Here is a 23,536-nt window from a genome sequence, read left to right on the forward strand (position 1 = left end):
CTTAATTCTTAATAATTGAATAGTCTCGTAACAACCATGATTTTTTAAATTCATTTTAGCATTTTCAATTAATATGTAAGTTATAATATTTTTATACAAAATTATATTCACACAATAATAAATAATATTCTTTTCACATGCATATTATCAATTTAAAAAATGATTACAGGTTAATCAATTGATGTATTTTAAAAAATTTACAAACATGCATACAAACCCACATATATACACATGTAATGATTAAATGATTTAATTTTAAATAAGTAAATTTATTTATTAATATAAATATTGAAAATAATTTCAAACTGAATATCTTATATATGTCCATTAATTATTGGTTCAAAAATATTAATAAAAAAATAATATGTTATAATTAAGTACAAAATTTATAAAATTCTATTAAAAAAAAGTGTAGAAAAGTTTATAAAAATCTTGCAAAAAAATCTACATAAATCTGTAAAGTTTTGTAAAAGTCAATAAAAATCTATCATTTGAAAAAGTCATTAAAAATCATCAAAACTCTGAATTGAGTACACCCCACTTAAAAAGAAAAAGATATAGTACCATAATTTCAATCTTCAATACCAACTTTCATGCGAAAAAACAAATGAGTTCAAAAAATGGAGAAACATTTTTTTTTTGTCTATTGAGGAGCACAAACTATTTTTTTCTTCTTCTGAAATTGTAAATTTAAGTTTGGATTTAGAGATCTAAAAAAATATTTACCCATAAATAAATCAAACACAATAAATTAAACACTTAAAACACAAACAATAAACTGAATAAATTAAACACATTGGCAATTGAAACAATACACAAATCATAAATAAATAATCATTTTAAAAATAATATTAAAACAATAAATTAAACAAAAGAAATTAAAATTAATAGTAATCTAATCTAAAAAATAAATACAATAAAGTAAACATTTAAACAAATCTAACACACACAATAAAACAAACAAAAATTAAACACCAATTTAATGATATAAATTAAACATTGACATCGATTCCATCACATGATCTAATATCTTGGTTTCATCATACAGTTCATATCAACGAGGTTGTACTGAATATAATTTGATTGAAAACAACTAATTTTAAAAATGATAATTGTAAAAAAAGAAATATATACATTAATTTAGAAATATGTTAATTACAATAAATAATTGAAAAAATTAATTTTATGCGATTTTTATTAATATTGTTATATTAAAGAATGATATTTGAATTTTTTTAAAAAAATTCAAATGTGAATTGAAAGACTATTTAAATTATTGTTTGAACTGATTTTATCAGTTCTTTTATTAGTTTAAATTTGAATTTAATTCATTTTTATTTCAATTTAAATATAATCTATGAATTATCTGTTATTATGTTCTTTATTCAAATTAAAACTGAACAAAACATAAACTCAAATTTAAATTTGATTTTTTTTAAATTATAACTTAAAAGTACTATTTTTACACAAATAATATTTTTTTATGGATAAAATTTGATTTAATATTCATCTCGTACAATTAACCCATGAGACCGTCTCATCTAAAATTGTGTGAAAACGTAAACAAATATTACCGTAGGATCCCAAATTTTTAAATTTTACTCAGGCTCAAGAATCTAATGTACGACCCTCACGTGGAACACCAAATTGAAGATCTATATGCTTGACGTCGTAAACTCACGTACAAATATATATATACAATCCAATAGTTTTAATCCGTATCTGTATATTGTACTCGGCGTCGAATCACTCTCTGGATTTTTGCGTGTTTTGTCTTCTGCTGTAGCACGTCCTGTTTTTCCTGAGTCATGATACTTTGGATTTTTGACTTTCTCGTGGGTCATGAAATTTGGTATACAATCCATATTGGAGGCTTGTCCAAAGGCATGGCATATCTCATCCTTGGCTTTCTGAGTTGAGAGCTTCCATATGATGTAATTGTGGACTAGACGCATGCCATATACATTTTGCCTCCTTAAGTTTGGTACAACCAAAAAAGAATACTTTGACATGCACCAGTCATACTTTCAAATTTCTCACTCGGGCAATCACCGACAGGAAAATGCCGTTAACACGCACGCTGATAGCCAGCAGGCCGGAACCTTCCAACTGTAATGTTTTGATTTTTGCTAACTTGTTTAATTGTAAGCTAAAATACAGTTCAAACCAGAAAATCACTGAGCATCAGATGCTTCTAGCCTCGACGGAAGAGGGTTATCAACAACCCTTCTTGGCTTCCAGTCAGATTCTTCCCTAGGTTGTCTCAAGGCAACAAATGGAAGAGCGTCACTGCATGATTGGTATATATGACATGCCCATGGATATGACTCAGGTGCAGACCAAACCTTTTGCTCTTCAAATGCAGTTTCCTCAACAAGATGTTCAGAGATGCAGTACACCAAATCCAGTTCTGGCTCTATGAAATTTGGTACGGCAACACATCCAAGTGATATATAGCCCTCAGGCGCACGCGGAAGCCAAATTGATACAGGACTTTTATAGTCATCTAAGCAATTTCTCCACACCTGCACAAAGAAGGTTTTTGTAACTGTAAAGCTAAATTCAATGAAAATCAAATGTTCAAGAAACTCCTCGAACAGTCTTTCTTAATAAATAGGTGCCAAATCTTTAGCCTATATAATATTCCTTGTTAAGGTCAATAATTAGTATTGCGAAAAAATTAAGCAGAGATAGATGGTAACCTGAATTATGTAAATATTCAGATTTATAGATTTATAAAATTTCCAGTGTCCCAAATTAAGCATGAATCGAAGAATTTTTTGCTACACCACTTCTACTACAGTCTACTGCTACCCAGTTTAAACGTTGGCCAGTTGTCCTAATATTTACCCACGTGTCAGAGTCATTGACAGAATATGCATCAACTAAGTGTACTAGAAGATTGACAAGATGTTTAAAAAAAAAGATTGAAAAGATAATAATGGAACAGGAGAAACAACGACACAATGAAGACAAATAAAATCATAAACCAGAAAGAACTGATTTAATCTTAATCAAAAGTCTACCTTATGTGACCTCCTGAATGCAGAGGAGCTGGTGAAAACAAACAAAATATTCTAAAATATTACGCTATTCAGTTCAAGTTTGAGCATGGAATTTCCCTGGGTAATTAAGGCCATAACATGATGCTTGGCATAAGGCTGGGAGATAAGAATACACACCAATGAGATTACATTAAGCCGTTTAGAGATGATTCAAGATTATGACAAATGAAGAAATATGGTCACATGCTTCAAAAAATATTGATAAAAACCATTTTATCCCAAAAGCTTGAGCTAATGGAAGATGGCCCAATCATGCCTATACTTTAATACTCCCCCTCATCTATAAACCTAAGGTTGGCGAGTATATTCTTAAAATTAATATTCATATTCAAAATCTATGCGTGAAGCATTTGGTCGGAAAGTAACAAAGGCCACCTAATATAACCTTAAGAAAATATATGGAGATCTAAGCACCAGAGATTTTGAACCTTTGATACATGTTTCTACTGATACCACTTCATGAATGTGGAATAAAAATTTTAAAACCTCCTTTGGGTAGGTTAATAACATCATTTCTAAGGACAAACCAGAAAAGGCACGCCTCTATGCTGAAACATCTACTGAAAAGCAGGAAACTGAGACTGTACAGAGAAACTGCCAAAGCATTGCTGCAAGTTGAACCTTAAGACAGTTTTCACACATTTATGCCAACTAAACAAAGATCTGATAAAGGTCTTACCAGGTCATAACCAACCGGAAGAGCAAAGAATTGATCAGAAAAACAATAAACAGCTGCAACATTAGGAGGATGGCTGCCACGACGAGCTATATCTCCAATTGCAATGTACCTAAAGTAATTATGCTGTATTTAGATCAAGAGACATAAATGATAACATTGATGGCATCAGTGGCATGCAGAAGAATTTTAATTTCAATTTTAATCATAGAATAAGAGAAACTAGATTTCAGAGATTAAAGAAGAAGGTTCAGCCAACTTAAAATATATTCACACCTACTGTCTAAGAAAAGAGTAGGATAATTTCTTTCAGAACTTGTCTACATTGTTAATCTATCTACAGATATGGACTCGTAATGAACTCCTGGTCTCTAACAAGCAATTTTTCAACCATGGAAAAATATAAAAAAAAATTAGCAAATTGCATCTAAACATTTTGTATTTGACTTGGAAGACTAAATCCAGATTCCAGCAAACCAAATTCAAAGAGAAATGAAAAATGCAAATCTTTCAAACAAAGACGTAGTTAGTAAAGTGGGCAGGAAATGTGGAACTGAGAGTAATGATTCGTTGGTACTTACCCTTCTGGACAAACAGGCCGCCAGACACTACAAATTTCTTCACTGTCCGAGCTCTACAATAAAGGAAAATCATTTAGAACAGAATCAGTTTGCCAATTTGCCACTACCTGGAAAATGACTGTAAAAATATCTAGATCAAAGATAATCACCTGCTTCCGACAAAGTGTGCAACGACCTTTCGATTCTTGCTCACTGCCCCATACCTTGGTAAAGTTGATACAATGTTTCACAAATCTCCACTCACTTGAAACAGATCCGAAAGAAAGCTCTGTTGATGTGATAATGCCTCTTTTTCGTTTCTGCGGGTCTTTACTATCTATTTCATTCCATGTAGAAGATTCGGGTTTTTGGACTGAAGGAACCTGAAGCAAGGAAAACAACATTATATATAATAACTCATTTACTTCTTTAATTTATATACCAGTTTAAGGAGATGTTCAGACCAGTACCATTAACCTCATTATGTCATTCTGATTTGCCTTCAACATCTTGCGCACAATTGAGCAGATTTGCACTGCTTGTGGCTCTCCCTCTGAAGTTTCTTCTGTATTACATTTTATCACTCGAACAAAATTCTCAGATCTATTAAAGCTTTTTAGATGGACTATTAAATGAGAAGCACTCGGGTAACCAGCTTTCGCCAACTCAAGTGCCAAAATATTTTCCCATGGCACATCCCACATAATCTTGCACGGTTTTTTTTCCATCCTATCAGGAGCTGCACACTTCTCACATGGCAAAGCATGGAGTCAATAATAAAGTAAAACATACAAGTGGAAGAAAAGGAAACTCAGCCAAAAGAAAAATAATAATAACAAATAAAAATGAGTTAGTAACAACCTGCAGGAGCATTATTCGTCTATTAGTCACTAACACAATCCGTTGGTAGGGTACCACAAAATGATCAGAATAGCAGTCTGACCAGGCAAATTTTGAAGGCTCTTTGAATATTTCTGTGCACCCAAAACTTCGACTTGCTTCTGCAAGGTAAAGTACCATCTGAAAAAGAGAACAAGTTAAACCATCCACATTCCACTTTCAACGAAACGGTCATGACAGATTCACAAGAATACTAAATACATTATCCTGCTCTAAAAAATAAACCTTCCAGCAGGATTTGATAGCTTCAAACTATTCATCAGAGTTTCAACAACAGTTTGCACAACAAAATATTCCACACATCTCCCCAGAAAGTTCAAAAATATCCTGGAGCATTTGATATATCATGGTTGAAAAAAGAACCACCGGAGAACTAGTCATTTCATTTGGCACCACACCAATATTTAGAGGAAATATATTGAATTCATTATACTCTTGAGAGCTGAAATCGTAAAGAAGAAAGTTATCATGTTGAATGACATACTATATGGAGGATTTATGATAATTTTTTTGGGTTCCATAACTTCTTTTGTCTTGTTCTTGTGTGGAAACACACAAACGTGTTATCAATTGTAGGAATGATTTCATTTTGGTTTGGGTATGAGACACAGACCAAGCAGCTCAAGAACCAGGACTTTCCGGTGCTAGACATGGCAAAAATCAGTCATGGACATTACAACAGGACAAATATGCTGCAGCCAGGTATAACCTTTAGAAATGCACAACAGGGATTTTTAGGGTTAACCCAAACCCAGAGAATCACGCACAATGCTATGACCATTTTAACACCACAATCTCGAGTTCGGTTTCAAAAGAGATGCTTCCTCATCCTGATTGTGCTCTCACCTTTTAAACTTGAGATTTATACAGATGGTTTAGTGCATTTTGCCTAACAAATTTGAAGCATCTCCACATGATACTGAGGCTTATGAGAGTCCTCGACGCTGGTTAATTGCACATTTTTATAGTTCCCTTGGTAAAATTTTGATCCCAACTAAGTGTTGAAAGCATTCAAGAAAATACCGAATAGAATATTTAATGAAACATCTTTGATGTAATGATTTACCTGCCCAACAGCTTCTCTCTCTGAGTACTCTCTAAGTATATTGTCCACATGAAATGCCCGTGGAATCCGTATTCTCTGGAGGTTTTTCTTGTTGTTGAGAATTTCTAAGCACCTGGAACAACTTGCACTGATTCCATCAACAGTTAAAGAGACGAAGTCTAATGCTCCACTCACTGGCTGTACGAAAAATCCCAGGAAAGCTTGTCCAAGCCCATGGGCTAGGCCAAGAAGACCGCTTTGTCTGGCACTCTGCACAGGTTTCCTCACAACCCCTGACACACCAAAAGCAACACCTTGTGCAAGAGCTTCCGTTCCTTGAACAAGTCCATCACCAACACCTGTGATCCTCCTCGACCACACCTGGAATCATTACTAAGCGTCATACAAACATGAAGTTACTATGATTGAGAAATAATGGAAGCATAGTTACCTGCTTTGAACGAAGCTTTAAAAACTGCCCATCAGTCGATAGCTCAGCGAAACCTTTACTAAGTGAAGACAAAGTGGAGCTTGTCACACCAAGTACATCTACTGAAAAAATGAGATGTAATGGATTATGGATCAGATCTCTCCAAATACGGTTTCCAACAGCGGAAATAATAGAACTCTTCCTTAGAAATCTGTCTCTGTGCATTACTTTTCGAAGATGGACCTGAAAGAGGTATTTTCATAGAGGTTATAGGATTTCTAATTAATCGAATGATTTGAACGAAATTTCTTTTTTTATACTACCAAATAAAGAAACGATCTAGATAGAAGATGATGTTGCAGTCACGATATTGTCCGAATAAACTTCAGATTGAGAAATTACAATTTACAAGATTATCATTGAAACAAATAAAATAAACAGATAGGGTGTAGACAACTTTGGTATATATTAATTTTGCAGAAGTTTACAAGTGTAAGTAGCATATTATGATAACGATGTTTAATAAACAAAAAGTTGATAATGCAATAATATTTTTACAAAATCAGTAAAACATCCTGAAAACTCATCACTATTTCTCTAAAACGTTGAAAATATAAATCAATTTACCAACCACAATATGTTACGACCCAAGTTTAGTTTATATCAGGAAAATATAGAACGTTAATTTAAAAGGCAATTCTACACAGTAAGCACATCTTTCAATTACAATACCATCATAAAATTACTCAACATATAGAAGTATCCTTTTTTTAATATGTACTGTTTTTACTTTCCAATTATTGCAGGAGACAAAATCACACGTGTAATTATTCATGACTATGCCCCTTAATGAAAAGCAACGCATTAATCTTTTATGCAAACAGTAAGAAGTCAAATTTCATCAATATGTAAAACAACAATCTCACTAAAAACCCAAACAAATTCAACATAAAAATTAACTCTAGAAAAAACTTAATTTCAGAATATGACGTAAAGGCGGGTAAAAAATAATAAAAATAGCTCAACCACATCCCCATGATTGATAAGAATCAAATGGTGAAACAAAGATATTTTATCCTAAATTAGGTTAACAATCCAAAAACTAACTTCTTTTCTACCACATAAATGATATAAAAAGTATGAAAGGAGCTGAGATTAACAATATATTGTTTTGATATTGCCAAATGCAAAGTTAATTGAATTTTCAATTATACCTCGAAGCCAATGAAAAAAAAGATCGCAGCCAAAAAGAAAAGTTACATCTCTGGAAAACACCCCAGTAAATAAAAAACTATCAGTGTTGTCCACCCACAAACAACCAGCTCACACCTGGATTTTAAATGCATTCCCAACAGCTGAGAGTAAAGGGCTCCATACACCAAGTAGTCCGTGTGGTCTTTGACCTGGTGCAGTCTCCAAAGAAACTTTTAGCCTCACCTCGGAAATGTCTATCAAGCTGAAAGGATATGGACAAGTAACTGATCAGAACTCTTCTCAGAGATTTAGGAGGTTTTGCTTAGTTTGCAGAAATAACACCTATTTCCAGTTGGAAATCTTGAATACAAAGGAAAGTGAATATTCCTCATCGTGCTAGGGAAGTTAATCGTATCTTTTTATTTTTTGTAAACCCCTCAGATTAGGTTCAAAATTTCCTAGATAAGTTTTTCCTTGTTAGTATTTCCCACTCCTTCATATAAATCTTCAACTAATGTTGTTGAATAATATACACAAAATAGATGTTTTTTTAATCTCTCTTTAACTCAATTTCCTTTCCATACAAGAGGACGAACACCACAAAATCTTCACAACTGAAAGAAAAACTGAAACAAAAACTGCTACGATTTGTAAGTGTCAGAGGAGAAAAACAGGCTAGTCCTGTAAAAGGGAGGAAAAAGAGAACAATATGAAACTATATCAAGTTTTCACACCGAGAAGAAATTTTGGAAGCTATGTCATGTTCATAAATAAAGAGCATGCACAGATTCACTATTTATGGACCATACCAACATCTGGCTTTAACCATTATATTAGTACGGAGAAATTCTGTATCACATTCAACTGGTGCTTACTCTACACGTATCTCAGGATCAACTTGAGAGACACTGGAATTTTGAGGAATGCGGTCTAATTGAAGACTACTGTAGAAATCTATCAGAGCCCAGATGATTGGTTCATGGATGTTAACCCTCCAACATTTATCAGTCACCTGCCATAATACAAAAAGATTAGCAACATGAATTGTGAGTAATACTCTTCTTGTAAGTACCCAGTTAAGTGTTGAAACTGAATTATGTAGGAGGACATTACTCGTATATAAACATATGGGTAGATCTGGAGACCATCAAGGGTTTCATTGCGCATGGTTAAGGTCATCTTAAACACTGGATGATGCATATCAGGGGTCTGTTCAGGTGCCAGAAGAACAGGCATCACAGTCAAAGGGAGCTGATTGTCTAGCTGCATGTAACCAAACATAAGCTTGAACCTGTCAAAGCAAAAGCAATCAGTGAATCAAACCAAGACAGAAATATGTAAATTGTCCGTTACATAGAATCAGATATTCTGCCCATCCTTGAAATTTTATTTTAACTGGAGAAAGTGGTGAGATGCAGAAGTATCTGGTTAAGGATGTGGATGAGGAATGCATCGAAAAACCTGGTAGCATGCTTAGCTCCAACTTTGACCATCTAATTTCTTTGAAAAGAAAAGTACCATGCTCTAAAGATAAACAAATTGATATAAAAAACCAGATGGCAATATAAACAAATAGTAACATACTATGCAATTTTTCTACCGTAAAAACTTAAAATATGAAAATAAAAACATATCGAGTCAATGTAGCAATGGAAGGAGCCCCAAATACTGACTAAAACTTTGTCTTAAAGAGTCCAAGCACAATATGCCATAACAGTGTCAAAAGATAACTTGAAGATACTGAAACCTGCTGGTAGTTCCACCATCGTAGCCAGTCGAATAGGATATGAAGACCCTCTCCATGTACAAGTAGGCAACTTCTCTTGGTTTATGGTCCACAACAGAAATTCCGACAACTCCTAACTCGACTATAAGCTCCAGTGCAGACCTCTCCTCTTGCAACTTACCGTGGATTTGAGAACCATCCCCCAGCCTTAGAGATCCACCCCCATCTACTGATCTTGTCACTAGCATACTTTCAACCAGAAAGCTAACAACTTTAACATCACTGGTATTTTTCACATTGATATACAAACCCGAATTGCCATCTAGACAGGACAACCCCAGTTTATTCAAATCATATTTGCAGATCGCGGTATCACTGGCACTATGGACTTTGATATCAATAATTTTTTGACCATATGGGTCTTCCCAAGAAAAAGCCGTCGTTGAAAGAGGCTGTAACTGAATCCAATCATCATCCCCAAATCCAGTTTGGCGAAAGCTAATGGTACAATTATTTGTTCTGTTCTCAATCCTGTTAGGAAAGATTCATAATAAATTAAAATTAAAGAAATGGATAGAAAGCACACTACCTTATTTAAGTGTTAAGTTTCTGCAATGCCAGAACAATAAAAAAAGAGGTTTATCCATAATCTTAAATTAGTAATATTTGATGTATTTATTTGATCGATCATACACCTGATTGAAATTCCTAACATTTAAATTTTATGCAATGTGGCAAAATAACCAAGACAGATGAGATATTGACAATACATGAAGAAACTTGTTGGTTTCTGTAAAATGGCAATTGCCCTCGCAGTGCATGACTGGATAGGAGTTAGGTCATAATCAAGCTATCAGGACTTCAGTAATTCCTTCAAAAAATTTAAATTGAACAAAAAAAATTATAGTGTATAGCGTCTTCATTCATGTCATTAAGGCAAAGGTCAAGGAATAATTTCCAAGCAGTGACCATATGGTACAGTTACTAGGGAGGATATGGGTGGTAAGCATGCAGGAACAACCAACGGCTTCCTAGCAGAAAGCCCATGTATGGAGTCAGATGTTTGCTAATTTGGAACTAGAAGTGGCAATGAGTTTATAGGATTAAAACTATTAAAATGGCTTTAAGAAAGATCAGAAAAAAATATATATTTCTGCTATAGACTCCATGGTCGTCCGAAATCGTGCCGGAAAAAGATTTGGTGGTACACGACATCGAGCTCACATTTCAGAAATGTTAAAAACCGGACAACCAAGAGAATCACATTCCTCTGATGGACTGTCTAATGAGGACTACAAACTCTCCCGATCCTTAAGGAAAAAATGGAATCTCCTTCCACCACAGATACTAAGTCCTGTCCTTCTCATCTTGCACATTCAGATAAACCTTGAACATCTGCTCATACTGCCTAAAATACTAGTGTTAATATTGCTGCTCCTAATGGTGTCTAAATGAAAAAATCGACATCTCCTTGAAGTTGCTAGGACCTGTATGTTCACCATGAATGTTCCGAAGGTATACTGGGGTGATGAGGTCCTTAACGCTGCCTATCTTATTCACCTCATGCAATTAAGGACCTTAATTTTCAGAAGTACGTCAGGGTTTACTCCAGGTAGTCATTTTTCTGTTATCCCTCCAAAAGTGTTTAGGTGTATTTGCTTTGTGCATGTATATATTGGGGTAAACTCAATCCAGAGCCTTGAAATGTATCTTGATTGGGTGTTTGCTATACAGAATGGGCAAAAATGTTATCATCCACCCACTAGAAAGTTCTATGTTAGTAGATTTTTTCCCTTGGCTCCCATCACATGTTTAGGAGGTGAATGGCCAGATGGAACAGGTGACCTCCTTTGGTCAAACGCTTTGTGAATTACCTATGAAGTGTTCGGGGGGAGCATGGAAGTGATGGAAAGGTATCGGCCTAATTTGATAAGATAAGCTCACGAGAAAAAGGAGAAAGCTATCATGAGTAACACTCTGCCTAGCCAATCAAACTCGGGCTCAACTCCAATGGAATCAAGTAATCCACCTTCTCTTTCTGTTCATGATTTACTTTTTTGAGTAACCATCATCCCATAATACTCACGATAATGATCTTGATCTTCCAATAGCTATTAGGAAAAGAATCAATCATGTATGAAACATCTCATTTCTAACTTTGTCTCTTACGTCTCCTTGTCACCCTCCTACATAGTTTTTTTTGTCTTCTGAGTCATATTCCACAGAGATAGAAGGAAGCTGTCAATGATCCTCCATGGAAAAATGCCATGGTGGAGGAGATGAAAACCTCGGTCAAAAAAAGAACCTGGGAGGTTGTTGAACTACCATTGGACAAGAAGCTGGTAGGATATAAGTGGGTGTTCACAGTTAAGCATAAAGCAGATGGTTCTGTTGAAAGGTTAAAGGCCCGATTGGTGGCAAAAAGGTTACACCCAGATCCATGGTATCGATTACCAAGAAACTTTTGCACCAATTGCCAAGATGAATACGATAAGGGTTCTCGTATCTTGGGCGGCTAATCTTGGATGGGATTTATAGCAGTTTGCTACTAAAAATGCCTTCCACATGGTGAGTTAAAAGAGGAAGTGTACATAGAAAGTACTACTTTCTCTTGTCAGAAAACTGAAGGAAAAGTTTCTCGATTAAAAAAGGCTATCTATGTTTGAAGCAATCACATCGGCCATGGTTTGGTAGATTCAATACAACGACGACTACTTTTAGCTACAAAGAAAGTAATGCAGAGCATACTATGCTCATCAAACATCTCAATGGTTAGATTACTATCATTATTGTATATGTTGATGAGACAGGAGTCGATCAAGAAGAGATGATTTGGCTGAAGAAACGTTTGGCTGCTGAGTGTGAGCTCAAAGACCTTGGCAAACTGAGATATTTCCTTGGGATAGAGGTTGCTCAATCAGAAAAGGGCATATTTATCTCTCAAAGAAAATAATCCTAGAATTACAAAGAAAGTATGAATGTTAGGCTGTATTCTGTAAACCAGTAGATATTCCCATTGAGGCCAACCATAAGTTGAAAGAAGATGGTGGGGAATTAGTTGACAACTTGACATTGATCGTTATCCAAAGACTAGTTGGAAAATTGATTTATCTTTCTCATACACGGCCTGACATGGTCTATGCAGTGAGCATGGTGAGTCAATTTATGCACCGCCCATGAAATATACATCTTGAAGTATCCTTTCGAATTCTACGGTATCTCAGATCTATCCCTAGGAAATGACTACTCCTTTCAAACAATGTCGTTCGCAAATATAAGCGTTCACTAATGTTGATTGGGTAAGATTTCCCGAAGGTCTACTTCTGGATATCGTGTCTTCATTGGTGGAAATTTGGTCGCTCGGAGTAGTCAAAAGCAAAGTGTGTTGCTAGATCAAGTGCTGTAGCAGAATATATGCCTATGACACGAGGAGTTTATAAGCTTTATGGATTAAATGGTTGATGCAAGAATTAACCTTTTTCAAGAAAAACCTTTATTGCTACATTATGACAATAAAGGAGCCATTAGTATTGCTCATAACACAATTCAGCATGATGGTACTAAACATATCGAGATCGATCAATTATTTATCCAGGAAAAATTGGATAATCAAATTCTACGAATCAGCTACACAAATTCTAGAAGACAAACTAACAAATGTATTTGGGCTTGTTTGGTAATATGTTTCATCCTTATGTATACAAGATGTGTATGACAGATACACATACACCATCTCGAGGGGAATGTTGATAGACATAAATTTAGGAATTAATTAGGACGTAATCATGTAAATTAGTATATGTAGCAATTAGGGATTTTATCAGTACAATAATTTGTATTGGTTAAACTATAAATACGAGTTGGTGGAACGAGAAAATTAACCCATTTATTCAAATGCCATCTACCACTTGTAACAATTTTTTTTTGAAAAGATTCTCTCTACAATTTTAATTGTAGAGAATATGTTTAATCTCAAACTCTAATTTGTATAAAAGCATCGATTTGACCCCAGAAAATAATCTGATTTCCCGACAGATATTCGGTACGTTAATTAGCACAAAACACTGAAATTGAGATCTCCACTCTGTTGGCAGAAGAAGGAGCTGCTGATGAGGGACACGGTTGGAGGGGTCTATGTGACTAGTTGGTGCTGGGAGTGGAGGGTGGTGTCACGTTTATTTTTGTTTATTTTTATGAATTATAGAAAGTGGGTTAGCAAAACGCTTTCATGCAAGATCCGTGATATTAAAGCCAATTTTCAAATGTCATTCTAGGCATTACAGAAAAAATCGGTAACATAAAGAAATACTCTGAACAATGCAAGGCATTAGATCAGTCAGTGAAGGGATCTGAAATAATGAGTACCTAATGGGGCCTTTAGAAGATCCAAGACGGAATACTACTATGAATCGAGATCCCTCCTCATAACCTCGAATTTCTGTACGTAAGAAACTCCGTGTACCGTCATGTTTCTTTAGTGCCAGAGTGACAGTGTCCTCCTTCACTATTTGAAGAGGAAATGACCATTCAGTATCATCCAATCGTACCTATACAAGCAACAAGAGTTCACTTATTGTAACTTATCGTACCAGAAGGTGAGGTGAAACATATATGTTTACAAGAGGAATGCACAATTTTCATACAAATTCTCCCGACATTAATCATTTCTTTTTCTCCTCTTATTTTATCACAATTGTTTCCGGCCACTAAAAATTGTTGTACATAAATACTTTCGTAACCTGAGTCCAAAAATTAAAGGACACTATAATTCCAAAGACGTGTACTGTGTACATATGGATATCACAAATAACATGAGTAACATACTGGCCATCTTACATTTACAACTATTCTATTAGTGAAAATCAAGTCGCATATAAACAACCAGAAAACAAAATAATTTGATCAGTAAGAGAAATATGCATACAGAGCTCTAAGTCTGATTTGTTTTTCATTGCTCTACCCTCAACCATGTTTTTAGTAGCGGAATCACCAATACTATTTCAACAAAAATGAAACTTCAACAGAAATATCTTTATAGTAACATTGGAAATTAATTTTCTTCATTTTTTATTTAGAATAACAAGTATAAAAAAAAACAATAAAATGGATTTCAGACGTAAACTTATAGTCTATTGCTTATTTAAAATTTTTGCAAAGCTTGTGGATTCTCCTCTCAAAACAAGGTATCTTGATGCATTGGAAAACTGCTCTATTCACCTGAATTTCATTAGGTCCATCCATTTCTTGATGCACAAAGGAGACTCTAGTGTCAGATGCCCGCAAAACCTTAGATTCATCTTCACTGTTGAACTTCAAAAACATATTTTGACCCACTCTGTTTGTAAAAGTCATGAATGGTCTGACTGAAATTACCTGACAAAAGGAACAAAAAAGTTCACTATCGACAATCCAAAAATCTGAGTTTAACCCAAAATACAGTTACCTTTGTTGGAACAGATTGGTAAGGGCAAGGCTTGGAAGATACAAAAAGCTGCATGCAATTTCCATCTGCGTTATAAGCGAAAAGGTCCAGGGAACCATCCTGAAATCCAAACGTCAAAATGTGACGTAACTATTATATGGCTTATGGATTAGATGCAAAATTATGCTGCTATTTACCATGTCTCCTAGTGGAGAAAGATCCTTCACAGGGCCAAACCGCTCTACTCCAGTGTGGTTTATAGATGCCGAGAGGCCCAATGCCTTGAAATTTAATGCAGATGCAATTGTATGACCATCGTACATCTCCTCATCAGTAATCTCCTCGAGGATAACTTCTTTGGTTCTTTTAGTCTGAAAGGACAGTTGAAACTTTTTCGATCTTTTAAAGCTGGAGTCAATAAGCCTGAAACTAAGTGGAGGGCACCTCGCAACCCTAATCCAATAAGGCGAATATACTTTGATGATCTTAGGAATCAGAGGCCTTTCCTCGGAATGGTTTTGCTCAATTATTATTTGTACAATCCTGCACCAATAACTTATGTTCTCAAGAATGCAAAAACACACAAAAATTTCCCAAGAAAATTAAAAACATAATTTATATGCCGAAATTCACACCTTCCCGAAACAGAGCTTCTAAAATTCATTGTCTTTGAAGGCGAACGTGAAGATTGTGATATAAGAATGGCCTCCTAGAACAGAATGTTTACATATAAGGACTGGCTACATATCATGCTATTGAAAAAATTAAAATTTTGCTAAGACAACATATTCTCAGACTCACTTGTAGTGGAAGCCACCCTGCTTGCGGAAGCAAAGAGAAATAAAGAGGATTTCTTATGTCAGAATTATACATCTTGACAGTTTCCCCAGGACTAAATACCCCTCTAAAGCTGGAAAGAAAATGTCCACTGGTTTGCATCTCAAGAAGAGAAATTTCAGTCATAAAAGGGAGATAGTTGGCAACTGATACTGGTGATTTGATGACAATTGCCCAATCATGAATTGGATTAAAATGAACGTCCTTCATGATTTCAGTTGCTTTCGTGCTCAAACTAAACCACATACCACGTAATCCATGTGATGAACTTTCACCTATTTCTGAGCAACACAATAAGCTTTCAGACTCCACAAGATTTGACACACAAATTTCGGAAACTTCTTTTGACCTATCCATATCCTCAGCCTGAGTTGACATATCCATTACAGAACTCCATAAATAATTTTCAGTAGTTTCTGAAGGTCTTATCTGCAACACATACGACGCCGAAGAAGCTAGGCAAGGTACAGGAAGGGGTAGAACTTCACCAGGTTTTAGGGGACCAAGAACTATCTCTGATTTAAAGTCCTCAAATACTCGTTTCCTATTCCTTGTCCACCTCCTTTGCCTTGCATAATTTGCATGTTTTAATGGATTGTAAGATTCTGGCCACCCCAAATTTTCAAAGTCTGGAGCATAAACCCATCCATCAGAAGTGTTGACAGCGGATTTATCAACAGACCACTCCTCAAGCCACTGCCAACCTGAGGGCAATTGAACTCCAGCTACTCCCTGAAGATAAAAATATCGATAAAATATTTAACCAACTAAAACAGAAAAACTGACATCATGCAGGCAGATTGTTGAAGTAAATATATTAAAAAAAAATAAGCGAATCCATTGTAACAATAATTTCAATTCTCATCTTCAAATAAATTCTCTCCATTGCAAACTGAAAAAGTAACTACAGAAATTTTTTTTCATTTGTTACAGTTTCAGAAACAAGCAAGCGTAACAGGAAGAATGCCATTAATTTTAGCCGTTTCTCTTACATTTTTGTCCAATTCTTAACACAGTTTCAGTTTATTCACTTACCTCCTTGTCATCATTACAAGGAACCCAACCAATACCAGGATTGAACTTTTCCGATTCAAAAAACTCGTCTGTTGTTGTAACTTCATTGTCATCAGAAGAAACCCGATTTCTCTCATCAAATATTTGCTTTGCATTTCCATTTGAAGCTTTGAGTTTGAGGCATAAATCTAGGGTAATGTCGGTGGTGTTTTGAACCGACACGAGAGATCTGATGGCAATATATCGATTTCCATCATGTACACTCACTTCACTTGCAACTACATCACTGCCTAACTGCCAACATGCTGCAGGTGCACCATAGTTTAGCCTCACCATGGTCCATGGCCCCTCTCGAGCGGGACTGATCTGAACCGAACCAGATTTTCTATATTCATTAACTGATTTCTCAATAATCTCAGATTCAGTTCTGAGTGGCAAGAACACAGCACATTTAATTCTACCGAGTTTTCCGGATCTCAAATCCAGCTGCAGAGAAAATCTTAAAGTGAGAGTGGTAAAAGAAAGCAAATTCCATTTAGCTACAACTTATTTCTTCAATTCTTACTGGTTCCACAAGAAAACAAGCACATATAAATTTGTGACTGCTCGAGTGTGTGAGTTAGAAAGAGATGAGCACCTCGGATTCTCCTGGGGACAACTCTAGCCACATAAACTGATCTAAATGATTATGTGGATCAGAGTTGTTTTGAGACCCAGTGAACTGTTTCAAAGAAGATAAAGAGTGGCCGATAAGTTCACCTATCACACAAATAAAATGGATGTCAGCAATGGGAAAGGCATAAGAATAGAAGGACAGATATGTAAGAATGACCCCTCGAACTCCAATAAATTTTAAAACCTCTCTCTATTTTCTACATTAAAAATATTAAGCTCTCATTCATGCTAATTTTAAATCTAGATTACTTAATCATTATTATCAACTGCTATCAACAAGTTTTTGTTGCAATCTCATATTGCCTTCTCCATAAACTGTGACTGTTTGTAAGTTTAAGAATTCCCACTAATAGATCAATCTTTCAGATTTACACTTTCCTCTGCATGTATGAAATATCTCATGCAGTTGATGTTTATTAGTGTGGCAACTACGCTATCATCTGGTTATAGTAAATCTATAGCTTCACGAGCATGCCAAATCCTCATCAACAAAAAGTTAAATTGAATGGGACAAATTCTCTCTTGTATGCATTATATTAAATTATTTTTTGGTATTTCATTGAAGACAAAACATTTCATCTCAATTACCACTCATTTGAATGATGCTACATATGAAGATTTGGGATGAGGGTGATAGCTGCATTATGGCTTGACTTCTAAACAACATGGGTGATAGGGTGAGCGCTAGAATGATGTTTCTGCTAATTGCCAAAAAGATTTAGGATATTCTAACAAACATTATGGAATGAGAAACATCTATAAAGTGTATAAATTCTATGAAAATCTTTTACGCTATACCAAGGTGAGCGTTTATATTCTATGAAATCCTTTTTATGCTATACCAAGGTGAGAAACATCTATCAATTATTATGCTAAAAAATAAAACATCTACCAATTATTTATGTTCTATGAAAAACTTTTTATGCTACAAAAATACAAAAATTTTTAGAATTATGTTTCTACTTGCTGCAAAAAAGATTTATGATACACTAACAAACATATATGGAATGAGAAAAAAAAATCTATAGAGTGTATAAATTCTAAGAAATTTTTTTTAAACTACACCAAGGTGAGAAACATCTATCAGTTATCCATATTCTACGAAAAAATCTCTATCTTTACAATCGCATATGGAATGAGAAAAACATCTATAAAGCATATAAATTCTACCGAAATCTTTTACGCTATACCAAGGTGAGAGAACATATATCGAGTGTTTAAATTCTATGAAAATCTTTTTATGCTATACCATGGTGAGAAACATCTATAAATTATTATGCTAAATAATAAAACATCTATTAATTATTTATGTTCTATGAAAAACTTGTTATGCTATAACAAGGCGAAAAATCTGAGCTTGATAATTACTAATTGCCCAACAGTAATTTTCACGTGTAGGTTTGTATCAGCCACTGGTTTTGGATTTGCAAGTTCTCAAGGAGTATCATGAAGGTCTTGCTTTCTCAAAAGTCTTATACTAACTTGGATTTCTAAGTCAGAAGCAAACATAGGTCAGGTACAATTGTAACTTTCTACACTATCGGTGGTCCACCGAGTGTCAATTAATACTAGATCTATGACATCTCTTGAGACATTGTCTAATCAATTAACAATGATTGTAAGCGGACCTGGCCATGGACATGGACCTGCTTCCGATAGAGAACACATATAGATTGAGTAAGAAATCATGGATGATGTGTTTGCTTCAATTTAGGATCTTGATCTTACATTTATCCTGGTCATAAAAATCAGGCGTCTAAAAAGTGAAGAGCTAAACTAGGGAAACCAGATTGGGCTCACGTAAATGTTACAAAAATTAGTGGAAAACACATTTTGTTGCTCAAACTACGCAAATTGTTTAGATTTCTCTCGAAGAGAATGAAAAGTTTCTCCACTTTCATTCCCCTCTTTCTGTTTAGGTCACAAAAGATATGTCAAGTACCAGTGCACTCTTTGCTTCTTTTATATGCCATTGCTAGTCAGTTCAGGAGTATCATCTCACATAGCAGGCATAAAAGAAATTTCGTTGCAGTGAGCACACCTATTTCAACTCTCTCTCTCATGGCTACTACTAATGATCTTACTATTGTGTTTTAGGGGAGGGGTTTGTTACCCATCTTCTTCCCTTGCTTTAGATCATGCTCTTATTTTCCTAAATTCCCCACAAGTTCTTTGTTGAAAAGCAAAATTACTAAATGACACAAGTGTTGTATTACCATCCTTTGCTTCCTGTTAAGATTTTCAAGATGTATATGGATGAGGATTGGGTTGGGTCATGAGTGAGGAAACCTTTAAACGCCTTCATGACAATGCAAAATACACATAACGAAACAAAAAAAATTACCTTTCCCTGTCTCCGTCACAATAAATTCACCATCCAATGTTCCTGTAATAAATAGAACTAAGATCATTAACAGAATGAAGGTATCACATGTTGTTGACTACAGAAAGCAAATAAAATAACAATGATGGCAAGGGAAGATGCTTAGATTATACGGGCCATCCATTGCAAAGATTATGACCATAAGCATGGAGTTTGGCTGTGAAAGCCTAAATGAGCATCTAACACAATAATTTAAGTGTGCTAAGACAAAAATAAAAAATAAAACAATAATGAATTTCAACAAAAACAACTGTGCTGCATCTCTTGAAGCTATTTAGGAAATTTTTTGACAGCATCCAAATAGGGACTGGTACGTAAGCGCCAAACCATTGAATGGTTCAGTGTCCAATTAGACTTATAACATACACGTGAGACCAAAAACCGAAAATAAGGGTCGCTTTCCCAAAAACCAGGACAAGTTCTCAAAGCTATCACATAGCAGATTCTGCAACTTCATGAAGCCTGAACGGCTGAACCAAATAATACATCAATAGATTTTCCACACACTTCATAAAAAAATTTAAGATATTACTTAAACCTGAATATATCTAATAATACGAGTGTGCAATATACAAACTTTTGGCAAGTCGTGGTTCATTGCATATGCTGCACAGTATGGTTGGAAAGAAATAGAAGAATTTTTGATGAAAGAGAAGAGAATAGAGAACATTGCCTGGGAAAAAATCAAGATAACTGTAGCTACGTGGATTGAAACTCATGACGACTTCAAGAATGTCTCCGTTTTTGACTTATTGCGAGATTGGGCCTTTGTTTTTTGTTAAATCTATTTCATGCGATGTTCTTCGTGATAGTGGACCACTAGCCCACTGATGTAACTGTTCTTATCATATTATTAATAAAATATCGTTTCTTATAAAAAAAAAACATATATCTAAATATATCGAAAGGATCATTATTGATGCCATAAGACGACGGTAAAATACCTCAAGACTTTTATATGCTCAAATCAATTTCAGATCCTGAACATAATTTGAATATACAAGTAAGTTATAACATCAATGTCACTCAACTACAAGTTGCATACATCCTAACCAAAGCTCTTCACTGACCAAATTTCAAAGATTTGAGTTCCGAGAGTGGGAGAAATCAAATCTTGATCTAAACCAATTATTGGAGTCAGGTAAACAAGTGACTCTATAAATACACTGTGTACCTTTGTCATTTTTAATACACAACAATACTTTTCCTATCTCTCGTGCAATTCTCATCTTAAACGACATATACATCTCAAACAAACAAAGATGGATCAAATACGTGATGCACTCACAAAGCAGGATAGATATACACGCACCGCTGAATTAATTTTGAAGAAAAACACTTCATTCCATATCACGAAATCCACATCACGGGATTCAGAGCCATATGAGCAAGTTCCACGGGTTCGTGCACTTTGTTCATTTAGGTATGAGTGGGTGGAGGAACTCTGATCTTTATAAAGACGGATCGCAACACTGTATTGAGGAGAGGACACACATTGAGAGTTCGGGAGCTGCACGGTCAAGCAAAGGGCACAAATGTAAAAAGTTAAGTATCAATATCAAAATGAAACAAAGAATTGAAGGTAGTTTCATTTTAAAAAAATTGCAATATTCTGCAACTACCATTGTCCCTTCAAACGAGGAAAAATAAAGATAAGAATGACATGAGCATGAGTGAGCAATGTTACACAAATTTGGGACACTGAAGGATTAATAGAGTAAAAAAATGATGATTTTAGTTTTAAAACATGGAAAGTTCATGCTTTCAAGGTAGAAAGGAAATACCATTAGTCTACCAAAATATGTTCAATGATAAATATGTTTTTGAGTTTGTGTGTGTGTAATTTTTGGTTTTATATTTTTAGCATCAGTAATTTAGATATATTCGCATCTACATATAGGTATATTCTGGTTGTGCATGTCAAAAATCTTCGAAGAATCACGTCGCCACGTCCATATTGCCGTCTCAGTGTCCGTGCATCATACGTCCTAAACAACAAAAATTGTGCTTACAAATTAACAAGAACTTCAAAAGAACACACCTCAGCCTCAGCTACAATTATGGTGACCATCACTTGGAGTTGCTGAAGAAGTCTTCCCTTCAAATGAGAATCCAGCATATTTTTTGGGACTGGCACCTTAACCACCTTATTATCTCCTGCTGGCATTCTGATTATGCCAGGAAATTCCCCTACATCAGGAGCTCTGATAAAAATGTCCTTCCCAAGCTTATTCTGAGGAATGATGAAGTAATTTGTTTTTTTGTGAGCAGTAGTCTTATGTCTGTTATTACCCACTGGAGAATTTGCCTCCTGTTGCTGAAATTACAAGAAGAGGCACCTTTTTATATTCCACACTCTTAAATATCATACACAGAATGACTTTTAATATAGCAGGTACATGAGACCATCAGCAGAAGCAGAAGAACATGCATATGCTACATGAGAATATACAAATATATACACATGCGGCTTAAAAATATGTACGAGAGAATAGGTGAAAGAGAGTTTACCCCACGTGCTTCTTGGGCATGGCTAAGATTGTCCCAGCTTGCATAGGCTTGTAAAATCATATTTGTATTGGAGACTGACACATTTAAATTCAGATCTCGTGAAGAAGTGAGACTTAGTTGAGAAGCTATGCCAGGCGCATTAGGATTATAATGGTACCTTTATACAAATAGCAATTTGTCATATAATCACACAAGCACAAACATTTCTATGCTTATTCAGTACGGAAACAGAGAGAGAACTAGAGGCAAATATCTAAGAGTATAGCTTTTGTATTTGTGTCTCTTGCTATAGGCAAATCATATATGATCTCGTTTCTCATAAAAAATAATAATAATAATAAAAGCTTGTATCCTTCACTGTTAGGTAGATGTTTACATCTTTCTTAATATATGCATTGGAGGAATACACAATCAAGTAATATAGGGTGTTTCTATGTCATAACTATGTGTGTCACACAAGGATTCTGCAAGAGAGTTTATACGGGATAATAAATTTGTCCAATCAGTCATGTAGCAACTGGGGATAAAAATTTTGGCACACAGAAACAAGATTTATGTGAGACCATGAAAATTGAAAAAGTAGTATGAGATATGACCAAGAGGGAACTATTGACAAAGTGATTCCAGATGCACTCAAAGGGTGTTCTTACTGTGGAAGCAACACAATGAGGACATCGGTAAATATTTTGGCAACTTGTGTTGACCCCAAGAGAAAGTTCAAACTAATACACTAGTGAGTTGATAAGTTTCTCAAGTGAATTAAATCATCTAATGGCAAAACAAGATAGATGCAAAACATGGTCCAGTTGAGAGAGAGAGAGAGATTTTGGCCAACTTAATCAAATTATCTGTTTACTAACAAATCAATAAATTCTACTCCAGGTACAAACAATTCTACTACTCTTTCCGAATCTGAGATCTTTGGGGATAACCATACGCGCATATTTAAAATTTCCCGGGAATCAAATATAAATTGAAATTCCTGAAATTATTTCATAAGATGTTTCCATAATGGGTAAATCTTAAAGCAAAAGCAGCAGATACCAAGTTCATATCCACTGAATGAGGGAGATGCTTAAACCCATGCAAAAGTATCAT

General features: G+C 34.9%; 1 protein-coding gene across 1 annotated transcript in view; it reads right to left on the minus strand.

The window, feature by feature from the left end:
* Window positions 1-1,555: 1,555 nt before the first annotated feature.
* Window positions 1,556-23,536, minus strand: part of LOC140830294 (uncharacterized) — an 87,932-nt gene continuing 65,951 nt past the window's right edge. The window contains exons 41-65 of the mRNA XM_073193580.1: window positions 22,439-22,595; window positions 21,969-22,244; window positions 21,240-21,437; window positions 21,102-21,156; window positions 19,889-19,930; window positions 17,507-17,628; window positions 16,891-17,355; window positions 15,820-16,587; window positions 15,654-15,727; window positions 15,216-15,561; window positions 15,040-15,138; window positions 14,814-14,969; window positions 13,962-14,143; window positions 9,618-10,127; window positions 8,984-9,161; window positions 8,746-8,882; window positions 8,006-8,132; window positions 6,698-6,919; window positions 6,268-6,627; window positions 5,163-5,321; window positions 4,766-5,047; window positions 4,472-4,684; window positions 4,323-4,375; window positions 3,745-3,853; window positions 1,556-2,525 (exon numbers count right to left, since the gene is read on the minus strand). Of these exons, the coding sequence (XP_073049681.1) occupies window positions 2,175-2,525; window positions 3,745-3,853; window positions 4,323-4,375; window positions 4,472-4,684; window positions 4,766-5,047; window positions 5,163-5,321; window positions 6,268-6,627; window positions 6,698-6,919; window positions 8,006-8,132; window positions 8,746-8,882; window positions 8,984-9,161; window positions 9,618-10,127; window positions 13,962-14,143; window positions 14,814-14,969; window positions 15,040-15,138; window positions 15,216-15,561; window positions 15,654-15,727; window positions 15,820-16,587; window positions 16,891-17,355; window positions 17,507-17,628; window positions 19,889-19,930; window positions 21,102-21,156; window positions 21,240-21,437; window positions 21,969-22,244; window positions 22,439-22,595 (5,641 nt within the window). The 3' untranslated portion in view covers window positions 1,556-2,174. The remainder of the gene's footprint in view (window positions 2,526-3,744; window positions 3,854-4,322; window positions 4,376-4,471; window positions 4,685-4,765; window positions 5,048-5,162; window positions 5,322-6,267; window positions 6,628-6,697; window positions 6,920-8,005; window positions 8,133-8,745; window positions 8,883-8,983; window positions 9,162-9,617; window positions 10,128-13,961; window positions 14,144-14,813; window positions 14,970-15,039; window positions 15,139-15,215; window positions 15,562-15,653; window positions 15,728-15,819; window positions 16,588-16,890; window positions 17,356-17,506; window positions 17,629-19,888; window positions 19,931-21,101; window positions 21,157-21,239; window positions 21,438-21,968; window positions 22,245-22,438; window positions 22,596-23,536) is intronic.

Source organism: Primulina eburnea, chromosome 4 (genome assembly GCF_022965805.1).
Source record: "Primulina eburnea isolate SZY01 chromosome 4, ASM2296580v1, whole genome shotgun sequence".
Taxonomy (NCBI): domain Eukaryota; kingdom Viridiplantae; phylum Streptophyta; class Magnoliopsida; order Lamiales; family Gesneriaceae; genus Primulina; species Primulina eburnea.